The following is a 15,057-nucleotide window of genomic DNA, read 5'->3' on the forward strand; positions in this document are numbered from 1 at the left end:
GCGCCACTAGTACCCCGAGGCTAAATGTATCTACCAACCCCATCCACATTCACTTTCTTGCAAACTGCCACCAGTTGAATTTGAACAAATTCTGATCTCCGCCACCCACAAAGTTGAAAAACAGATCCTGCTGCCCCGTCGCACTGCCGGAGAGCGGGCACGAGATAGTCTTCCACACATCAGCACCCCCTGTAGCATCAACCGAGCAAGACGCAATCACGGCACCCGTGCGGCTCCCCAACCTCAACTCCACCTTCGCGCCACCGTTCGCCGCGGCAACGCGCAGGCTGACCGACGCCGCGCCCGAGTCACCAAACCCAACCCCCTTCACCTTGATATAATCCCCGTTGCTGATGCTCGTGACATGGATACCGCCGCCGTCGGAGCTGGGCTCCGTAGACAAACCACTCGAAAACGCAATGGTCTCGGCCTCGACGCGGGCATACGGGTCCAGGGGCGCGATCTGCGGCGCCCCTTCCGTGGTCATGTCCATGGTGGGGATGCTGCCGTCGCTGCCGTACTCGAACTTCTCGACGGCCACCGACCGCGTGAAGCCGCCGCCGCCGGGCAGGGCGCCGTTGTGGTAGAACAGGTACGACCCGTCCTTGTAGTCGATGATGCCCGGGTGGTTGGTGAAGGAGGAGCCCTGCGTGGGCATCACCTGCCCGCGGTAGGTCCAGGGTCCTGTTGGTCCCGGCGCTGTGGAGTAGCGCAGGTCTTCGGAGCAGCAGTGGCCCGCGTACGCGAGGTAGTAGGTGCTGTCGCGCTTGTAGAGCCAGGGGGCTTCTTCGAAGTGGCCCTGGAAGGAGGAGAGGTCGACCGTGTTGATGCCGCCGCTGTATGAGATCATGTCCTCGTTGAGCTTGATGTAGTAGAGGTTTGGGTTGCCCCAGTAGAGGTAGGCCTGGCCGTCGTCGTCGATCCACACGGTCGGGTCGATGGCGCTGTTGGCGACGAGCGGCGCGCCTATAGCATCTTTGTACGGGCCCGTGATGCTGTCGCTGACGCCAACCCCGATGCCCATTGATGAGCCCTTGCGGGTGACGGGCACGTAGTAGTAGAACTTGCCGTTGCGTTCAATTACCTGGCCGGCCCAGGCGTCGGCGCTCGCCCAGCTGAAGGTCTCTACGCTCATCATCTTGCCCCAGTCGCGCCAGTTGACCATGTCGGTGGATGAGAATAGCCTCCAGTCCTTCATGGTGAACCAGTCCGAGTTGGGCTCGTCGTGGCCCGTGAAGAGCCATACCGTGTCGTTCCATACGTACGGCGCCGGGTCCGTCGAGTAGAGGGTTTGGATAATGGGATTATCGGCCAGCACGGCGGGTGCCGCGCCGAGGAGGGTGCCAACAAGGGCACCCAGCTTATTCGATAACATCTTGTGGGTAGTTGGGAAAGACAAGAGGTCGGCGACCAGTTTGGAGGTTGCAAAGACGGAAGACGAGAAAACCTTGTCGATATCCCCCATTTCCGCCCACTTACATATACTTCGTAGTTCGAGATACTTCCTTTTTGGGCTCCGTGGGTTAATGTCGATCCCTCCCTAACCGGGCTTAGAACTCCCGATCCGGCTCTCCGCTTGGAGAAAACCGTCCTGGTCCCGCCTCCGCACATTGGCGACCCGGTTTCGAAGTAGCAGTGCATTCGACACCGAGAGACGGGACTGGAGCGCATGTTGGAAGCCGGGATTCATTGCCGGTATTTGTCCGGCATAACGGAGACCTTTCATTGAAACAACCCCTTTTTTCCTCCAACGACAACCCCATACCATCCGCGCGAATCGCAAGCCATATTCGAGGCTGGGCAACGGACTCTTAGTCGATCCTTTCATTGTCATCGTAAATGCCTTACTTGAACAACTAGGTGCTTACCCTAGAGAAAAGAGGCAAGGAAAAAGGTCGAAACGAGCCGCCCTGCTGGTAAAGGAGAAAAAGAAAAAAAAGAAAAAGGGAAAAAAAAGGAGGGGGGCGGGGATAATCCACCTCGGGCTTTGTGTCGGGATTAAGTTATACATCAATGGACAACGTAACTTGAACAAAGCCCATACATAAGCCAACGGCCAATGCGCAATGATACAATGAATAGTGAAGGTCAAGGCATGTATGTTCCTTGGAAGTCTGAATTCAAGGCCGTTGTCATCAAACCCCGCGTTCAGCATCGAGAAGTCGCCTCGTTGGGCGAGTAATCCGAATTTCGCTCCTCACGATACGTACATCCATAGACCCCAACATCGAGTCGGTATTCTTAACGTGGGTGGTGGCTTGGCGGCGGCAGTTTCCCCCTTTATGTTGTGTCAATGACTTTCAGCCCAAGTCCTGCGAATGACGGGCTGTCCACTTCCCTCCCCAGGGGGGCAGATATCAAAAGGTCACCGCGACGGGTGCCAAAAATCCATCTCATCTGATCACTGATTAGGTAGCGTCATCTCCAAATTGCCAAAGTCCTCTGAGTCATGTTGGAGCGCGCCAGTAGAAGGAGTTTGATAGAGTTGGTGCTCCCCGTGAGAAGGAAGCGTGAAAGTTCCCGGAGCAGAGCTCTTCACCGTAGGGTGCGGCCCAGCTTCGATAATCATGCTGAATGGGGCCTCGGGCGGAGAAAGCGAGCCACCCCATGAGGCCCCCTTCTCATACCCATCCTGCTTGAAGCCTTCGAAAGGTGTCATCGAAAGCCCCTACCATGCCCATACGATTGTTTGCATTCGTCCTGAGCATCTGCTAGTTGAATTCAACAGTAGTTCCTTGCAGTCTTGTGGCACTTGCTCGCGTGATACCAAACTAAGAAATCCCCATGTGGTGCGGGAAGGATAGTACTTTGTCCATGTCCATGTTAGGGGTGGAGAGTGCAGGCTGCCACTGAAGGGCGGGAAGCAAATAAAATTTGACAAGGTTGCACGGCTCGGTGGTGCCTTTAGCTGACAATCCGAGGGGCATAATGGTCCTTCTCTGTTTTGGGGTACCTTTGGTCGACGTGGTACAGTAGTAAGTAACCGAACCCTGATGGCCTCTTCTGGACTCAGGACGACTGACCACCCTCTTTTCGGCGTATGCCAGCGCGGCTCCCCTCCACACCCCAGGCTCGGGAGCACTCGTCCGCTGCAGCAGTAAGCCCAATAATTGTCTGTGGAAAACAGGTCTACCAACACCTCGGTAATTATGGATAGTGGTGCCAAGAAGAGAGATAATGCGGATTTCACCGAAATGAGAAAATGAAGGTTGCTTGCTGCGTCGGACCGAGGTTCGCCCACTGGGTATAAGTTGGACCTGTCAGCCTTTGGGCGTAGTGGCGTTCTCCTCGGGAACGGTATTTGCTCACGGGTAAACGGCACCGACTGGCCCTGGCTGAGTCTGGTGGCCATGAACCGCCATCCTGCCGCAGTGTGGCGTTCAAACTGCTCAGGCCGCTTGAGAGTTCATTCGTTGATATGGTGCATCAAACCAAGAGAATGCCAGTCAGGAAGCGAGAGCAGGAATAACGTATAGAATGCTCGGCATTGGAGGTCCAAACCGGAAGAATTGGGAGAGATATATATACGCATGTGTCCAGTCTGTATATGCTTACAAGGTCTTTATGTGTCGTGTGTAGACCTGCCTGCATACCGTACCTTTTGCTATGTTTCCAGGCCCCCTTTAAAGACTGGGGTCAACCCGCATGGTTGCGTTGCTCTGAGCCGAGCAGAAACGGGTAGGCTCCCATGTGGCTGCTCTCATCTCTCAGTCCGACAGTAACAATCCCGCTTCTTTGACCACATGCATGCTTACCTGCGGTGGGTGTGTGGTTGGTTTCGAGTGCGTGTCTCCTGGTTGTTCTCCACACACACATCATATCTGATACACCAATGAGGAACTTGAGAAGGATGGAGGCGGCCCAACACGGTGGAACACTAAATTGGCAAATGCCCGAAAGTGGCATGCATGACATGTCGATGGCCCCCAACACACATCTGTCACCAACGAAACCCTGCAGCGTTGCAGATGGAGGACGGAATTCCGCGTCGGAGTTCCTTAATGATGGATGAGTTCTCTTTTTCCGCCGTTGCCAACGTTGGCCGGCGAGGCTTGGGTACAACTTCCGGAATCCAATGTTGGAGGGTATTACTCTATGTCAGCAATTCCAGGCTCGGCTGGATAGATTGCGCCATGTGGAATGGCTTATCGATTTTGGTAGAAAATCTCCACGGGCTCGGTTCCGAGTTCTCCTTTTGCGTTACACGGGCAGTGGTCAACTTGCGCTTCCCCAGGGAAACAAGGTTGCCTGTCGCCTCGTTCAGGTCCGATTACCTATGAAACCGATCAAACCACATGGTCTGTCCGATTTGAGGCTTGTTGAGTAACCATTCTTTTCTTCTGTTCCTGAAGGGAAGGCGTTGAATTGTCAGCGGCACTCGTACTCCCTCGGTGACCTCCGTCAACGCTATCAGCTCGCACTTTCTCGCGCTCGGGTGCCACCTGAGCTGCGCCGTGTGGTACACCTCTCTCTTCCACCAACCCCCTCTGTTCTATTTGTCCCCTTCCTATGAACGTCCCATTCTACCTATGCCTTCCTAAGCCGTCAACATCAACCCGCGTAGCCGACCTTTCATGACGAGAGCCTAACCGGCCCCGAAGAAACCGCAAGGGAAATGGTTTCCCATGCGAGGATAAGGCGTCATGCAAGGCTCATGTGTTCTCTTGGCGTCGGGATGCGAGTGTCATATTCCTTACTGCGATCATGAAGTATAAGTAAAGGCTTTGTCTCTCCCGTGTTAAGTAGCGTTGCCCCTGACTACCTAAGCACCTCTGCCGGACCCTCAAGCCATCATCTTCACTTTCATCATGCACATCCCTCCGTTTTACCTCGTCGCCACTCTTACCCTTGGCCTAAGTGCCTTGGGAAAGAAGACCAAAAATTGCGTCTGCTCTAACCGAGCGTTGGAACAGTGCTTGATTGCCAAACACATACCCTACAAAGTCCCTTGTGACTCTGATTATGATGGATATAGCCTGACGCATAACCTTCGTCTGCCTATCAAGCCAGCTGCCATTGTGTTACCTAAGGATTCTAACCAGGTCTCAGCCGCCGTCATCTGCGCTGGCCGGAGTGGAGTCAAAATCCAGGCCAAGTCTGGTGGGCGTATGTTGCTCGCCTCCCGTTCCCCCCTCCGCATGTGTCAAAACACTGACATCAAGCACGGACAGACTCGTATGGGTCATACAGCTCTGGGGGCATTGACGGCCAGGTGATGATCGATCTGCGTAACTTCAACAAGACCGTCCTATCCACCGACGGGACCAACATCGCTAAGGTCGGCGGCGGTGTTCGCTTGGGACCCATGGCCTCGGCCGTGTATGAGCAAGGCACCAGAGCCATTTCTCACGGCATCTGCCCGTCGGTAGGCATCGGCGGGCATTCCACCCACGGCGGCTGGGGCTACACTTCACGGGCCTGGGGACTTACGCTCGATCACATTGTGTCAATGGACGTTGTGCTCGCAAACGGCACCGTGACCCAGACGAGTCCAACCCAGCATCCCGACCTCTACTGGGTGAGTGATTGGTTAGGGTTTGCTTGCTCCGTCTTTTGTGGGCGGAATTTCCGTCAGGAAGCATGCTAACCCATATTCAACAGGCCATGCGAGGAGCTGCCGACAGTATCGGCATTGCGACTAGCATCTCGCTGAAAACACATCCGGCCCCCGAGGAAGTCTGCGTTTTTATATACGAGTTCCCAACCGTTGCCGAGAGTGTCCCAAAGTCCGTGAGCATGCTTATGGGTATCCAAAACTACATGAGCAACGCGACACTCGTCGACCGGCGCCTGTCCCTCTCAGTTCAGACGACTGGGAACCCAGACCCGGAGTCCGGGAATTTTACCAGGGGCCTCCTCATAGCGGGCGTTTTTATGGGCAGCCTCATGGACTTCACCTCCCGGATAGAACCAGAGCTGTTACGGCAAGCCCCCGACGCCCCCTCAACCCACGAAGTCCAGTCCTACAACTGGATCAACTCGCTCCGGCGACAGAGTCCCGACGGCACGCTGGACGGCAAGCCAGAGTCGCTCGACTTCTTCGGCAACAGCGTGACCGTCAACAGCCCGGGCTTGACCGAGGAGGCCGTGACCAACTACTTCACCTATCTCCTCACGGGGCCCGCGCCACCCGTGTCGTTCGAGGCCAGCATGGAGCTGTGGGGCGGCGCCGACAGCCAGATCAACCTTGCGGCCAAGAACACGAGCTTCGCGGCGTTCCCGCACCGCAACGTCTTCTGGACGGCCCACAACCGCGCCGGGGTCTCTCCGGACGCGCCCTTCCCTGAAAAGGGCATCACCTTTCTCAACGGCCTGCGCCAGGCTATTATTGATGGGTTGCATGCCCCGACGGCTGCGTACCCGAACTTGCTGGATACCAGTCTGACGCGGGAGGAGGCCCATAAACTGTATTATGGGGATGAGGTGCTGGCGAGGTTGCAGCGCATCAAGGCGGTGTACGATCCGAGGAATCTCTTTTGGAATCCGCAGTCGATTTGAAGATGGGAATTTGTTGACTAGGTTTGCTACTTTTGGGCTGCATGTGCTGTACCTATTTTAATGTGATTTCAGTCGATAAATCAGATAGACCGGGAAAAGACTTGAACTGAATCACCTGAACGTTTGGGAGACTTATGTGAACTATCAGGCACTAGTAGCATGGGACCGGAAGTTGTTGATCACATTTCCAGAGACTGTGGAAACCAAAACTGTAAGCCAAAGAAGAACCCAGAGTAATACCCACATGTAACTTGTTGGATTTGGAAGGCGGTTAGGAGGGGGAATTCAGGGGTAACTAGTGGCTGGGCATTAACTAGTAATTACTTTCAGGATCAGGGCGAGGCCCGCGGCAGTGGGAACAAGACAGAGACAGAGATACAGACATCATCATCAATGGACTGGTTGCCCCTCTTTCATCACCTTTTGGCACCCAATCACCTTGGTACAGTCAATTCGTAGCTGTTGGCTTTCCAACATAACTTGACCTTACTTCAATGTTCCTTCCCTAGGTACCTACCTGACCGAGGTAGGTAAGGTACCCAAGTTCCACAAGTTGCAAGTTACAACTGAAAATCTAACTAACCTTCCCCGCCGCAAAGACAACCATCTCTCACGGCATTGATCTGCCAATTTGGCAGTAGAAACAATAACTTGGTTTTGTGCAGACTGCCATTTCTAAAATTGATCAAATTAACTGCCTGCCTTTTTCTTATCAACAACAACCTGCATCGATCCACGATTTGAACATTTCCACCCCTTCCTTCCTTTCGCCTCTTTCCTCTTTCGCCCTTCATTCTTTCGAGCTCCTGTTCTACGGTTCTACTCAGATTCTCTTCGTTCAATATCGCCGGCATCTCTCAGCTCCTTCCGTTTCTTTTCTGCTCGATTTAACTTCAAAACATCTTCAAAATGCTTAAACTTTCGGTTTAGAAGTGTCACACGGATCACCACGTGGACGCAACCATCATCAATCGTTTTCAGAGATCAATGGCCACTCATCGGTCAGCCTCACTCATTTCATTGGCGTCTTCGTCAGACGCCCTTCCTCATGTTGGAAGACCAACAGTCACTGATCCAAGGTCACACACACAGGAAGATGGGAATTCGCACGGCTGAGCCTAGGAGGCTATGAGACTCTGCCAATTGTCCTTGTCCTCCTCTTCCCTCTGTAAGTAGGGTTTCAAACCCGTGATATCTCTCTCTGAGCAGCGATGGTGGCGCCGCATGCAACCGCACCTGGCCGAAGTGATCTCTCCGGCCTAGACCGACCGATCTCTTGCCACCACGTTCTAGGCCTTGACCCATTGACCCTCCTGTGCTCAGACCTCCTGGTCTACCTTCCAACACGTCACCTTCTCATCGAAACCCTTCATGTATAAAAAGTCTCAAAATGTCAGATAGCTCCAGAACTTCTCTTTCTCTCTTCATGGACTTCTCGAGGCCATTGAAGATTATTCTTATTAATACACTTGGTTTTGCCGGTTCCCCCGGCAGCTGATTGTTCAAGCTTTGGAATTCCACCCCTTGTAACAAGAAGTTTATAACATCAACCAGTTCCAACTTCTTATCCTGTTTTCTGTCGGCGATACTCAGGATTCCAGGTTTTCTCCTCCCTTCCACCAAGAGTTGAAGGCTTGGTTCATCTCGATACGAGTCTCGACTTGTCACACGGATCGCCACGTGGACGCAACCATCACCAATCGTTTTCAGAAATCAATGGCCGCTCATCGGTCAGCTTCACTAATTTCATTGGCGTCCTCGTCAGACGCCCTTCCTCACCTTCTCATCGAAACCCTTCATGTATAAAAAGACTCAGAATGTCAGATAGCTCCAAAACTTCTCTTTCTCTCTTCATGGACTTCTCGAGGCCATTGAAGATTATTCTTATTAATTATACATTTGGTTTTGCCGGTTCCCCCGGTAGCTGATTGTTCAAGCCCTGGAATTCCAGCCCTTGTAACAAATAATCTTCAATCATTCCAGAATTCTTTGCAACTTCTTTATCACATCGTCGACAACAAACCAACCATCCCTTATCTGTCACCTACGGTTGATGTTCGACGACAGCTCCGACACTCGCAGCGACATCAAAAGAATTTGGCGGCTCCACAAACTACCCGCTGCGTGGTCGCTTGGCGGACCCAATTCTCCGTCCAACCACGGCTCGGTCATCTCCAACGAACACGTGGAAATCACCATCTTCTCGACCAACACCATGGCGTCTCCAGTGCCTGATGAGAGCAACGCTCTGACCCTGTTCGAAGTTCCCACCTTCGATGTGGCAATGAGTGGATCAGACCTTGACATGACCACTGGCGTCCAGGTCGACAATCCCTCCGAGGAGGTCATCGCTCTCCGCAACCACATGGAACGGTGCTATCGCATGGCAATGGACTTATCAACGTCTGTAGACCAGTCCCATCGTCAACAAGCTAAAGTGCGACAAATGTACGACACGTTGCGCGCACAGTACACGGCGATGGCCAGCCTGCACAACAGTCACGTGACCATCTCGGAACAGCAGATGACGGCTTTCACAGAAGCCATGGGCAAGGCCAGTCGGGATTTTAGCAACCAAGTATATGGAGTTCTCGCACGATTCTCGAACGATGCAGCCATCAGGACAAAGGCCATCGAACGCCTAGAGGAGGTGTCGCAGCATCACGAACAATCGCTCCGTACCCTCCAGGAACAGTTCGACAAACAACGCACCTTCAACTCGAATGTCGAACACTGGGCTGGAAGGCGCGATGCGGACATCGAGAACCTCCTGGCCCGAAAACTCGTCAACCACGAGCAACTTGACAGTCGGGCCCAGGAGCAATTTGAGCGCCTGCAGGCATACACGAAGGAAGTCCTCCGTGCTGCGGGAGTTCGACATGCCACAGTAGAGAGTGTCATGGAGAGCGTAGGACGCGCCTCACAAGCGCCAGGGGACAAAGAATCTCCCACCTACTTGGAACACCCACCAGCGCGTACCAAGCTGCCTCCGACCTCTTCTTCGGCGTTCCAACATCTGTCGAGGGAAGCCTTACAGGCGGCCACCTACAGAAAAATGCAAACACAGTCGCGCCGGGACTACAATGGTCTCCGGTCGCTTACCATCGGGGGCATGCCTCCTGGAGGAATGGGTCCCCCACCACGACCTCCGCTGGGCCGGATACCAGAACCCGACCCCTCGGACGACGGCTCTGACAACGAGTCCCGTACGCCTTCACCGCCACGCCGCCCCCCTGGAGGACCTCTTCCGCGGCTGCAGAGCACCCCACCACACGAGTCGGCCAGCGCCGATCGCCTTTTCCAACTCCTAGAAGCGTCCATACACAAGCCTGTGGTGGTTAACCCTGTCCAGTTGGCCAAACCGCCCACCTTCAGCGGAAAGGACAGGACCAAGTTTCGTGGATGGTGGAGGCAAGTCCTCAATTATATGTCCTCGTACCCTGAGGCCTTCCCAACCGACAAGCTCAAGATCAATTGGGTTGGGTCCCTCCTCACCGATTACGCCCAGAAGATTCACCAGGGCCGGCAACAAGCGGTAGAGGAGTTGGTCATCACCGACACGTGGGCAGCGTACTCCGAGGCCCTAAGCCAGCAATTGTCCGACCCCGCACAGGCTCACCGCAGCGAGACCAAGATGCGGGAGCTCAAGTACAAAGGGGACACTTCGCAGTATTTGGCTGAGCTCCTGGAACTCAACACCGACGTCAACTGGACAGGACCTAGTTTCCAGAAATTGATCGCACGCACACTTCCGAAGCGAGTCATGGAACTAGTCTACGCCAAACGGGGAGCACTCCCCACGTTGGACCAGGAATTCATCCACGCTGTCGGAGAAGCGGGTCGAACGTACGAGTTGATGCAGGAAGACGATACTCTCCGCACCTCTCGACAGGGAAAAGACGAGCCCGATTCGACATCGGGGCGCTCGAAATCGGGCCAACCCAGAGCCAAGGACAAGCGCCCCAGCAACTCAAATCCATCCTCAAAAGCGAAGCAGTTCGACGAGAAGGATCGCAAATGGCCCGACTTCCCAGCCGCTCTCAACGGAGTCGACCAAGACAAGGTCGAACAACGGAAGAAAAACGGCAAATGTTTCCGCTGTGGCCGTGATCATCACACCCTCGTCTGCTTCGCAAAGAAGGACTTGGAGGGACACGAGTTGCCCACTCCCGCTAAGATTTCCGCCGTCAAAAGGAAACGAACACGCGAGGAAACCACCACTCCGAGCAAATCCGCTCCGCCCGAAAAGAAATTCAAAATCGACACCCTACGGGTTCTCGACGAACAAATGGAGGGACCGAACATCTACGAGCTCCCCCCGTCAGACGAGGTCACGAATATGCTAGCGGAGCGGCGCGGGACGCCCGGGCCAATCAGCAAAAGGACCAATCAGGAATCCAAGACGGTGATTAGGGTGACTAGGGCGATTAGGGTGATCAGTGAGCTCAGTGAGCTCAGTACGCTAAGTCCAGGCTGAACAGACTGAGCACACTGAGCACAGAGGCCTCACGCCAATCAGGATACGAGGAGAGTGCTTAGTAGGAATAAGAAGATCAGTGAGCTCAGTGTCCCCTGATCTTTTCATCCGGACTGAACACACTGAGCACTCAGGAATCAGACAGGTATATGGTCACTCGTTCTGGAGAGCTCTGGGAGTTCTCCAGTTAGCAATCACAACTACAGTTCGCTACAAGCTCGAAAGCCTACTGTTGAGACAAATCTTTGTTGTGCACCCTTTGGCTGCACCGAACCTAAGCACCCTTGAGAGATTACCTTCGACCGAAGCTGAACCCCAACGGGACAGGGTCCTGAAGTAGGTTCGTCACAGACGACGAGAAGGATTTTTAGAAGGCCGCTCGGGAGCACCGACGAGACAACGGCCGATCGGTGCAGTCATTTCCGCGGCCGCTGCAGTCAAACGAAAGCGGAATGACAACCCATCCGACTCTGAGAACCAGAACAAACGACCCAAACCGCCTCATATCGGAGGCAGAGTGATCGTACCAATGACGCTGATTCTCCCCACGAAAGGACGACCCCGGGAACAGAGAGTTCGTGTCCTTCTCGATGACGGGGCCGAAGTCCCCGCAATGTCGCTACCCCTGGTACAGCGCCTAAACATTCCGCGCTGGACACACTCTGTCCCGCGGGTGTTTAAGGCCTGGGACGGAAGTGAAACTGGTCAGGGCTCTGAATACACCGGACCAGTAGTACTCCGCCACGGCGAGGACCACTTCACGAGCCTGTCCTTAGAACTATCCCCTTTGGACGACGAAGTCGACGTCATTCTCCCCTACTGGTGGCTGCAAAGGCACCAGCCCCAAGGATTCTGCCAAGGTCCCAAGTTTGTCGCCTTCAAGAGCGACTACTGCCGCCAGCACTGCACCAGCCTCGCGGAACTTGGCAAAATGGGGCGTATCAGTTCAATCACTACGGACACTCCGATGAACGAAATCCCGGAGAAATTCCGTAAGCTTGCACCTCGTGTGGCAAGCAATCCGGAGCAACGCCTTCCATCGCATCAACCATGGGACCACGCAATCGATCTCAAACCAGACGCGACGCTCTCTTGGGGGCCTGTTTATGCCATGAGTGGAAAGGAACTCAAGTTCCTCCGAGGATGGCTGGACGAGATGCTGAAAGAAGGGAAGATCCGACCATCCAAGTCGTCACGCAGTGCTCCCATCTTCATGGTAGACAAAGATGCTTCCATTGAGAAGAAGGGCACCAACGACAACAACCTTCGACCCGTGGTGGACTGGCGAGATCTCAACGAGAAAACCATACCGAATCGGTACCCGCTGCCTCTCATCAACGAGCTTCAAGATCGACTTGAGCGAGCAAAGCACTACACCAAGCTCGACATGAAGTCAGGGCTCAACCTCATCCGTGTCAAGGAAGGGAACGAGTGGAAAACCGCGTTTCGATGCCGGTACGGACTATTTGAGTTCACCGTCATGCACTTTGGAATGACCAACGCACCGGCCACCTTTCAGTTTATGATGAATGCCATCTTCAGCGACCTGATAGACGTTGGCGTACTCGTCTACGTAGACGACGTTCTCATCTATGCCGAAACGGAGGAGGAACACGATCGCCTTGTACTCGAGGTTCTCAAACGCTTGCGGGAAAACAATCTCATCATCAATCCCAAGAAATGCGTATGGAACCAGATGCAGGTCGAGTACCTGGGATACATCATCTCCGCGGCAGGCATCCAGATGTCTAAGAAGAAGGTGGATTGCATCACAAACTGGGCAGCACCCACGAACCTCAAGGAATGCCAGTCTTCTGTGGGATTCGCCAACTTTTACAGACGGTTCATCAACAACTTCTCAGCCATCGCGCGACCACTCACATCCTCACTCAAGTTGGAAAAGGAGTGGAAATGGACCCCTTCAATGAAGGAAGCCTTCACTCAGCTCAAAGTCGCATTCGCAACAGCACCAATTCTCGCGCATCATGACCCCGCGAGACAGTGCATTGTCGGAACGGATGCTTTGGACTTCGCTATCGGCGCCGTAGTCTCACAGAAACAGGACGATGGGAAACTTCATCCTGTCGCGTTTCATTTTCGCAAGCTCACTCCGGCGGAGATGAACTATGAAGTACATGACAAGGAACTTCTGGCGATCGTGGACTGCTTCATGGCCTGGCGCCGGTCCCTCGAAGGAACGGAGCACACCGTCGAGGTGTTCACTAACCACCACAACCTTGAGTACTTTACTTACGCGAAGGTGCTGAATCGACGGCAAGCCCGGTGGGCTCAGCTCCTCTCTACCTACCGGTTTGTAATCCACTACCGGCCAGGGTCACAAAATGGAAAAGCCGATGTTCTGTCCCGATTACCACAACATCGACCCGAGAAAGGGGGAGATGAGGACCAGCCGGTCACGACGGTCCTAAAGGGAAAACATTTCGCCCCCAAAAAAGGCGGCTACACCGTTCTTTCGTCGGTTCGCCTCGCCAGCATCCCGGTTCAAGCATGGGAAAGCAGCTTCGTGGAGCAAGTCAAGAGCGCGGCAGAACACGATCAGGACTACGCCGACATGCTCAAACAGCCAGACAAGCACCACACGATAGCCGAGGACCTCCTATACCGACACGGGGTGCTACGCATCCCCAACCACGAACTTCTCAAGAAAGAAATCTTTCACTCAGAACACGATTCTGTGGTCGCAGGACACCAAGGCATGGACAGGACACTTGACCTCATCCGCCGCAACTTCTGGTGGCCCGCCATGGAGGAAGACGTTCGGGAATACGTTCGAGGATGCCTGGAATGTCAGCGCAACAAGAACCCCCGACATGGTGTCTTTGGCCTGCTCCAACCCATGGAGATAAAATGGAAACCCTGGAGATCCATTTCCATGGACTTCATTACCAGCCTACCATTGTCAAACGGATGCGATTCCATCTGGGTCATAGTAGACATGTTCACAAAGATGGCTCACTTCATTCCTCTGAAGGTGGAAGGAAAGAAAGCGGACGACTCAATCCGTATCTTCGCTCGAGAATACTGGCGACTACACGGCGTTCCGTCAGACATTGTGTCAGACAGAGACTCTCGGTTCACCGGCCACCTCTGGGAGGACTTTCTGAAACTCGTTGGCATCAAGTCCAGGATGAGTACAGCATTCCACCCACAGACGGACGGACAAACCGAAATTGTCAACCAGACCCTGGAGACCTACTTACGCGCATTCGTCAACTACGAAATGAGCAACTGGTATGATCTCCTCCCCGTCGCGGAATTCGCCCACAACAATGCGAAGGGAGCTTCCACAAAGATGACGCCCTTCTTTGCCAACTACGGGTATCATCCCGCAGCTCACAATCCCACGGAACTCCGCACCATAGCGCGAAACCCAGCAAGCCGGCTTTACGCACATTGGATGAAGGAAGTGCATGAAGAGGCAGTCAAGAACAACCAACATGCCCGTGACCGCATGAAGCTCTGGGCGGACAAGAAACGCAAGGAAGCCCCCAACTTCGAAAAGGACCAACTGGTCCTGTTGAACGCACGCAACATCAAGACTCGCCGACCGACCAAGAAGCTGGACAAGAAGATGCTCGGTCCATTCCAGATTGTCCAAATGGTGTCGCCTTCTGCGGCCAAGCTCAAACTCCCTTCGTCATGGCGAATCCATGATACATTCCATGTCTCACTCCTTGAACCCTTTCGCACCGGCAGTCAAGGTACACCCGATGTCGAACAAGTGCTGAAGGATATGGGACCGGTAGAACCGGGAGTATCAAGTGGAACAGATAATGGACGCCATGACGGTGGGCGAAGGAGTTAAGTATCTTGTCAAATGGCAAGGATGGCCGCAAAAACGACATTGGACTTGGGAACCGTACGAACACTTCACCACTGAAGGATCGAAAGGCGAGCTGGCAGCGTACCATCTCTCACACCTTGATAAGCCGGTGGACTCCAGAGTGTTGGCAGACATCGCTCGGGGCCGAGCTTGAGAAAGGGGGAGATGGTGTCACACGGATCACCACGTGAACACAACCATCACCAACCGTTTTCAGAAATCAATAGCCACTCATTCC

At 54.0% G+C, this 15,057-nt stretch overlaps 3 protein-coding genes across 3 annotated transcripts; 2 read left to right on the top strand and 1 right to left on the bottom strand.

The window, feature by feature from the left end:
* Window positions 1-49: 49 nt before the first annotated feature.
* On the bottom strand, window positions 50-1,671 carry CHGG_03937 (uncharacterized protein; the record flags this gene model as incomplete). The annotated part of the gene is made up of 2 exons (XM_001223150.1): window positions 50-1,360; window positions 1,480-1,671. 2 exons carry the CDS (start codon window positions 1,669-1,671, stop codon window positions 50-52), a joined length of 1,503 nt encoding a protein of 500 aa, XP_001223151.1.
* A 3,137-nt stretch (window positions 1,672-4,808) lies between these two features.
* On the top strand, window positions 4,809-6,498 carry CHGG_03938 (uncharacterized protein; the record flags this gene model as incomplete). Its single annotated transcript, XM_001223151.1, has 3 exons — window positions 4,809-5,106; window positions 5,163-5,518; window positions 5,602-6,498. 3 exons carry the CDS (start codon window positions 4,809-4,811, stop codon window positions 6,496-6,498), a joined length of 1,551 nt encoding a protein of 516 aa, XP_001223152.1.
* Window positions 6,499-8,713: 2,215 nt separating this feature from the next.
* On the top strand, window positions 8,714-14,801 carry CHGG_03939 (uncharacterized protein; the record flags this gene model as incomplete). The annotated part of the gene is made up of 2 exons (XM_001223152.1): window positions 8,714-10,937; window positions 11,347-14,801. 2 exons carry the CDS (start codon window positions 8,714-8,716, stop codon window positions 14,799-14,801), a joined length of 5,679 nt encoding a protein of 1,892 aa, XP_001223153.1.
* Window positions 14,802-15,057: the final 256 nt, after the last annotated feature.

Source organism: Chaetomium globosum, genomic scaffold (genome assembly GCF_000143365.1).
Source record: "Chaetomium globosum CBS 148.51 scaffold_4 genomic scaffold, whole genome shotgun sequence".
NCBI lineage: Eukaryota > Fungi > Ascomycota > Sordariomycetes > Sordariales > Chaetomiaceae > Chaetomium > Chaetomium globosum.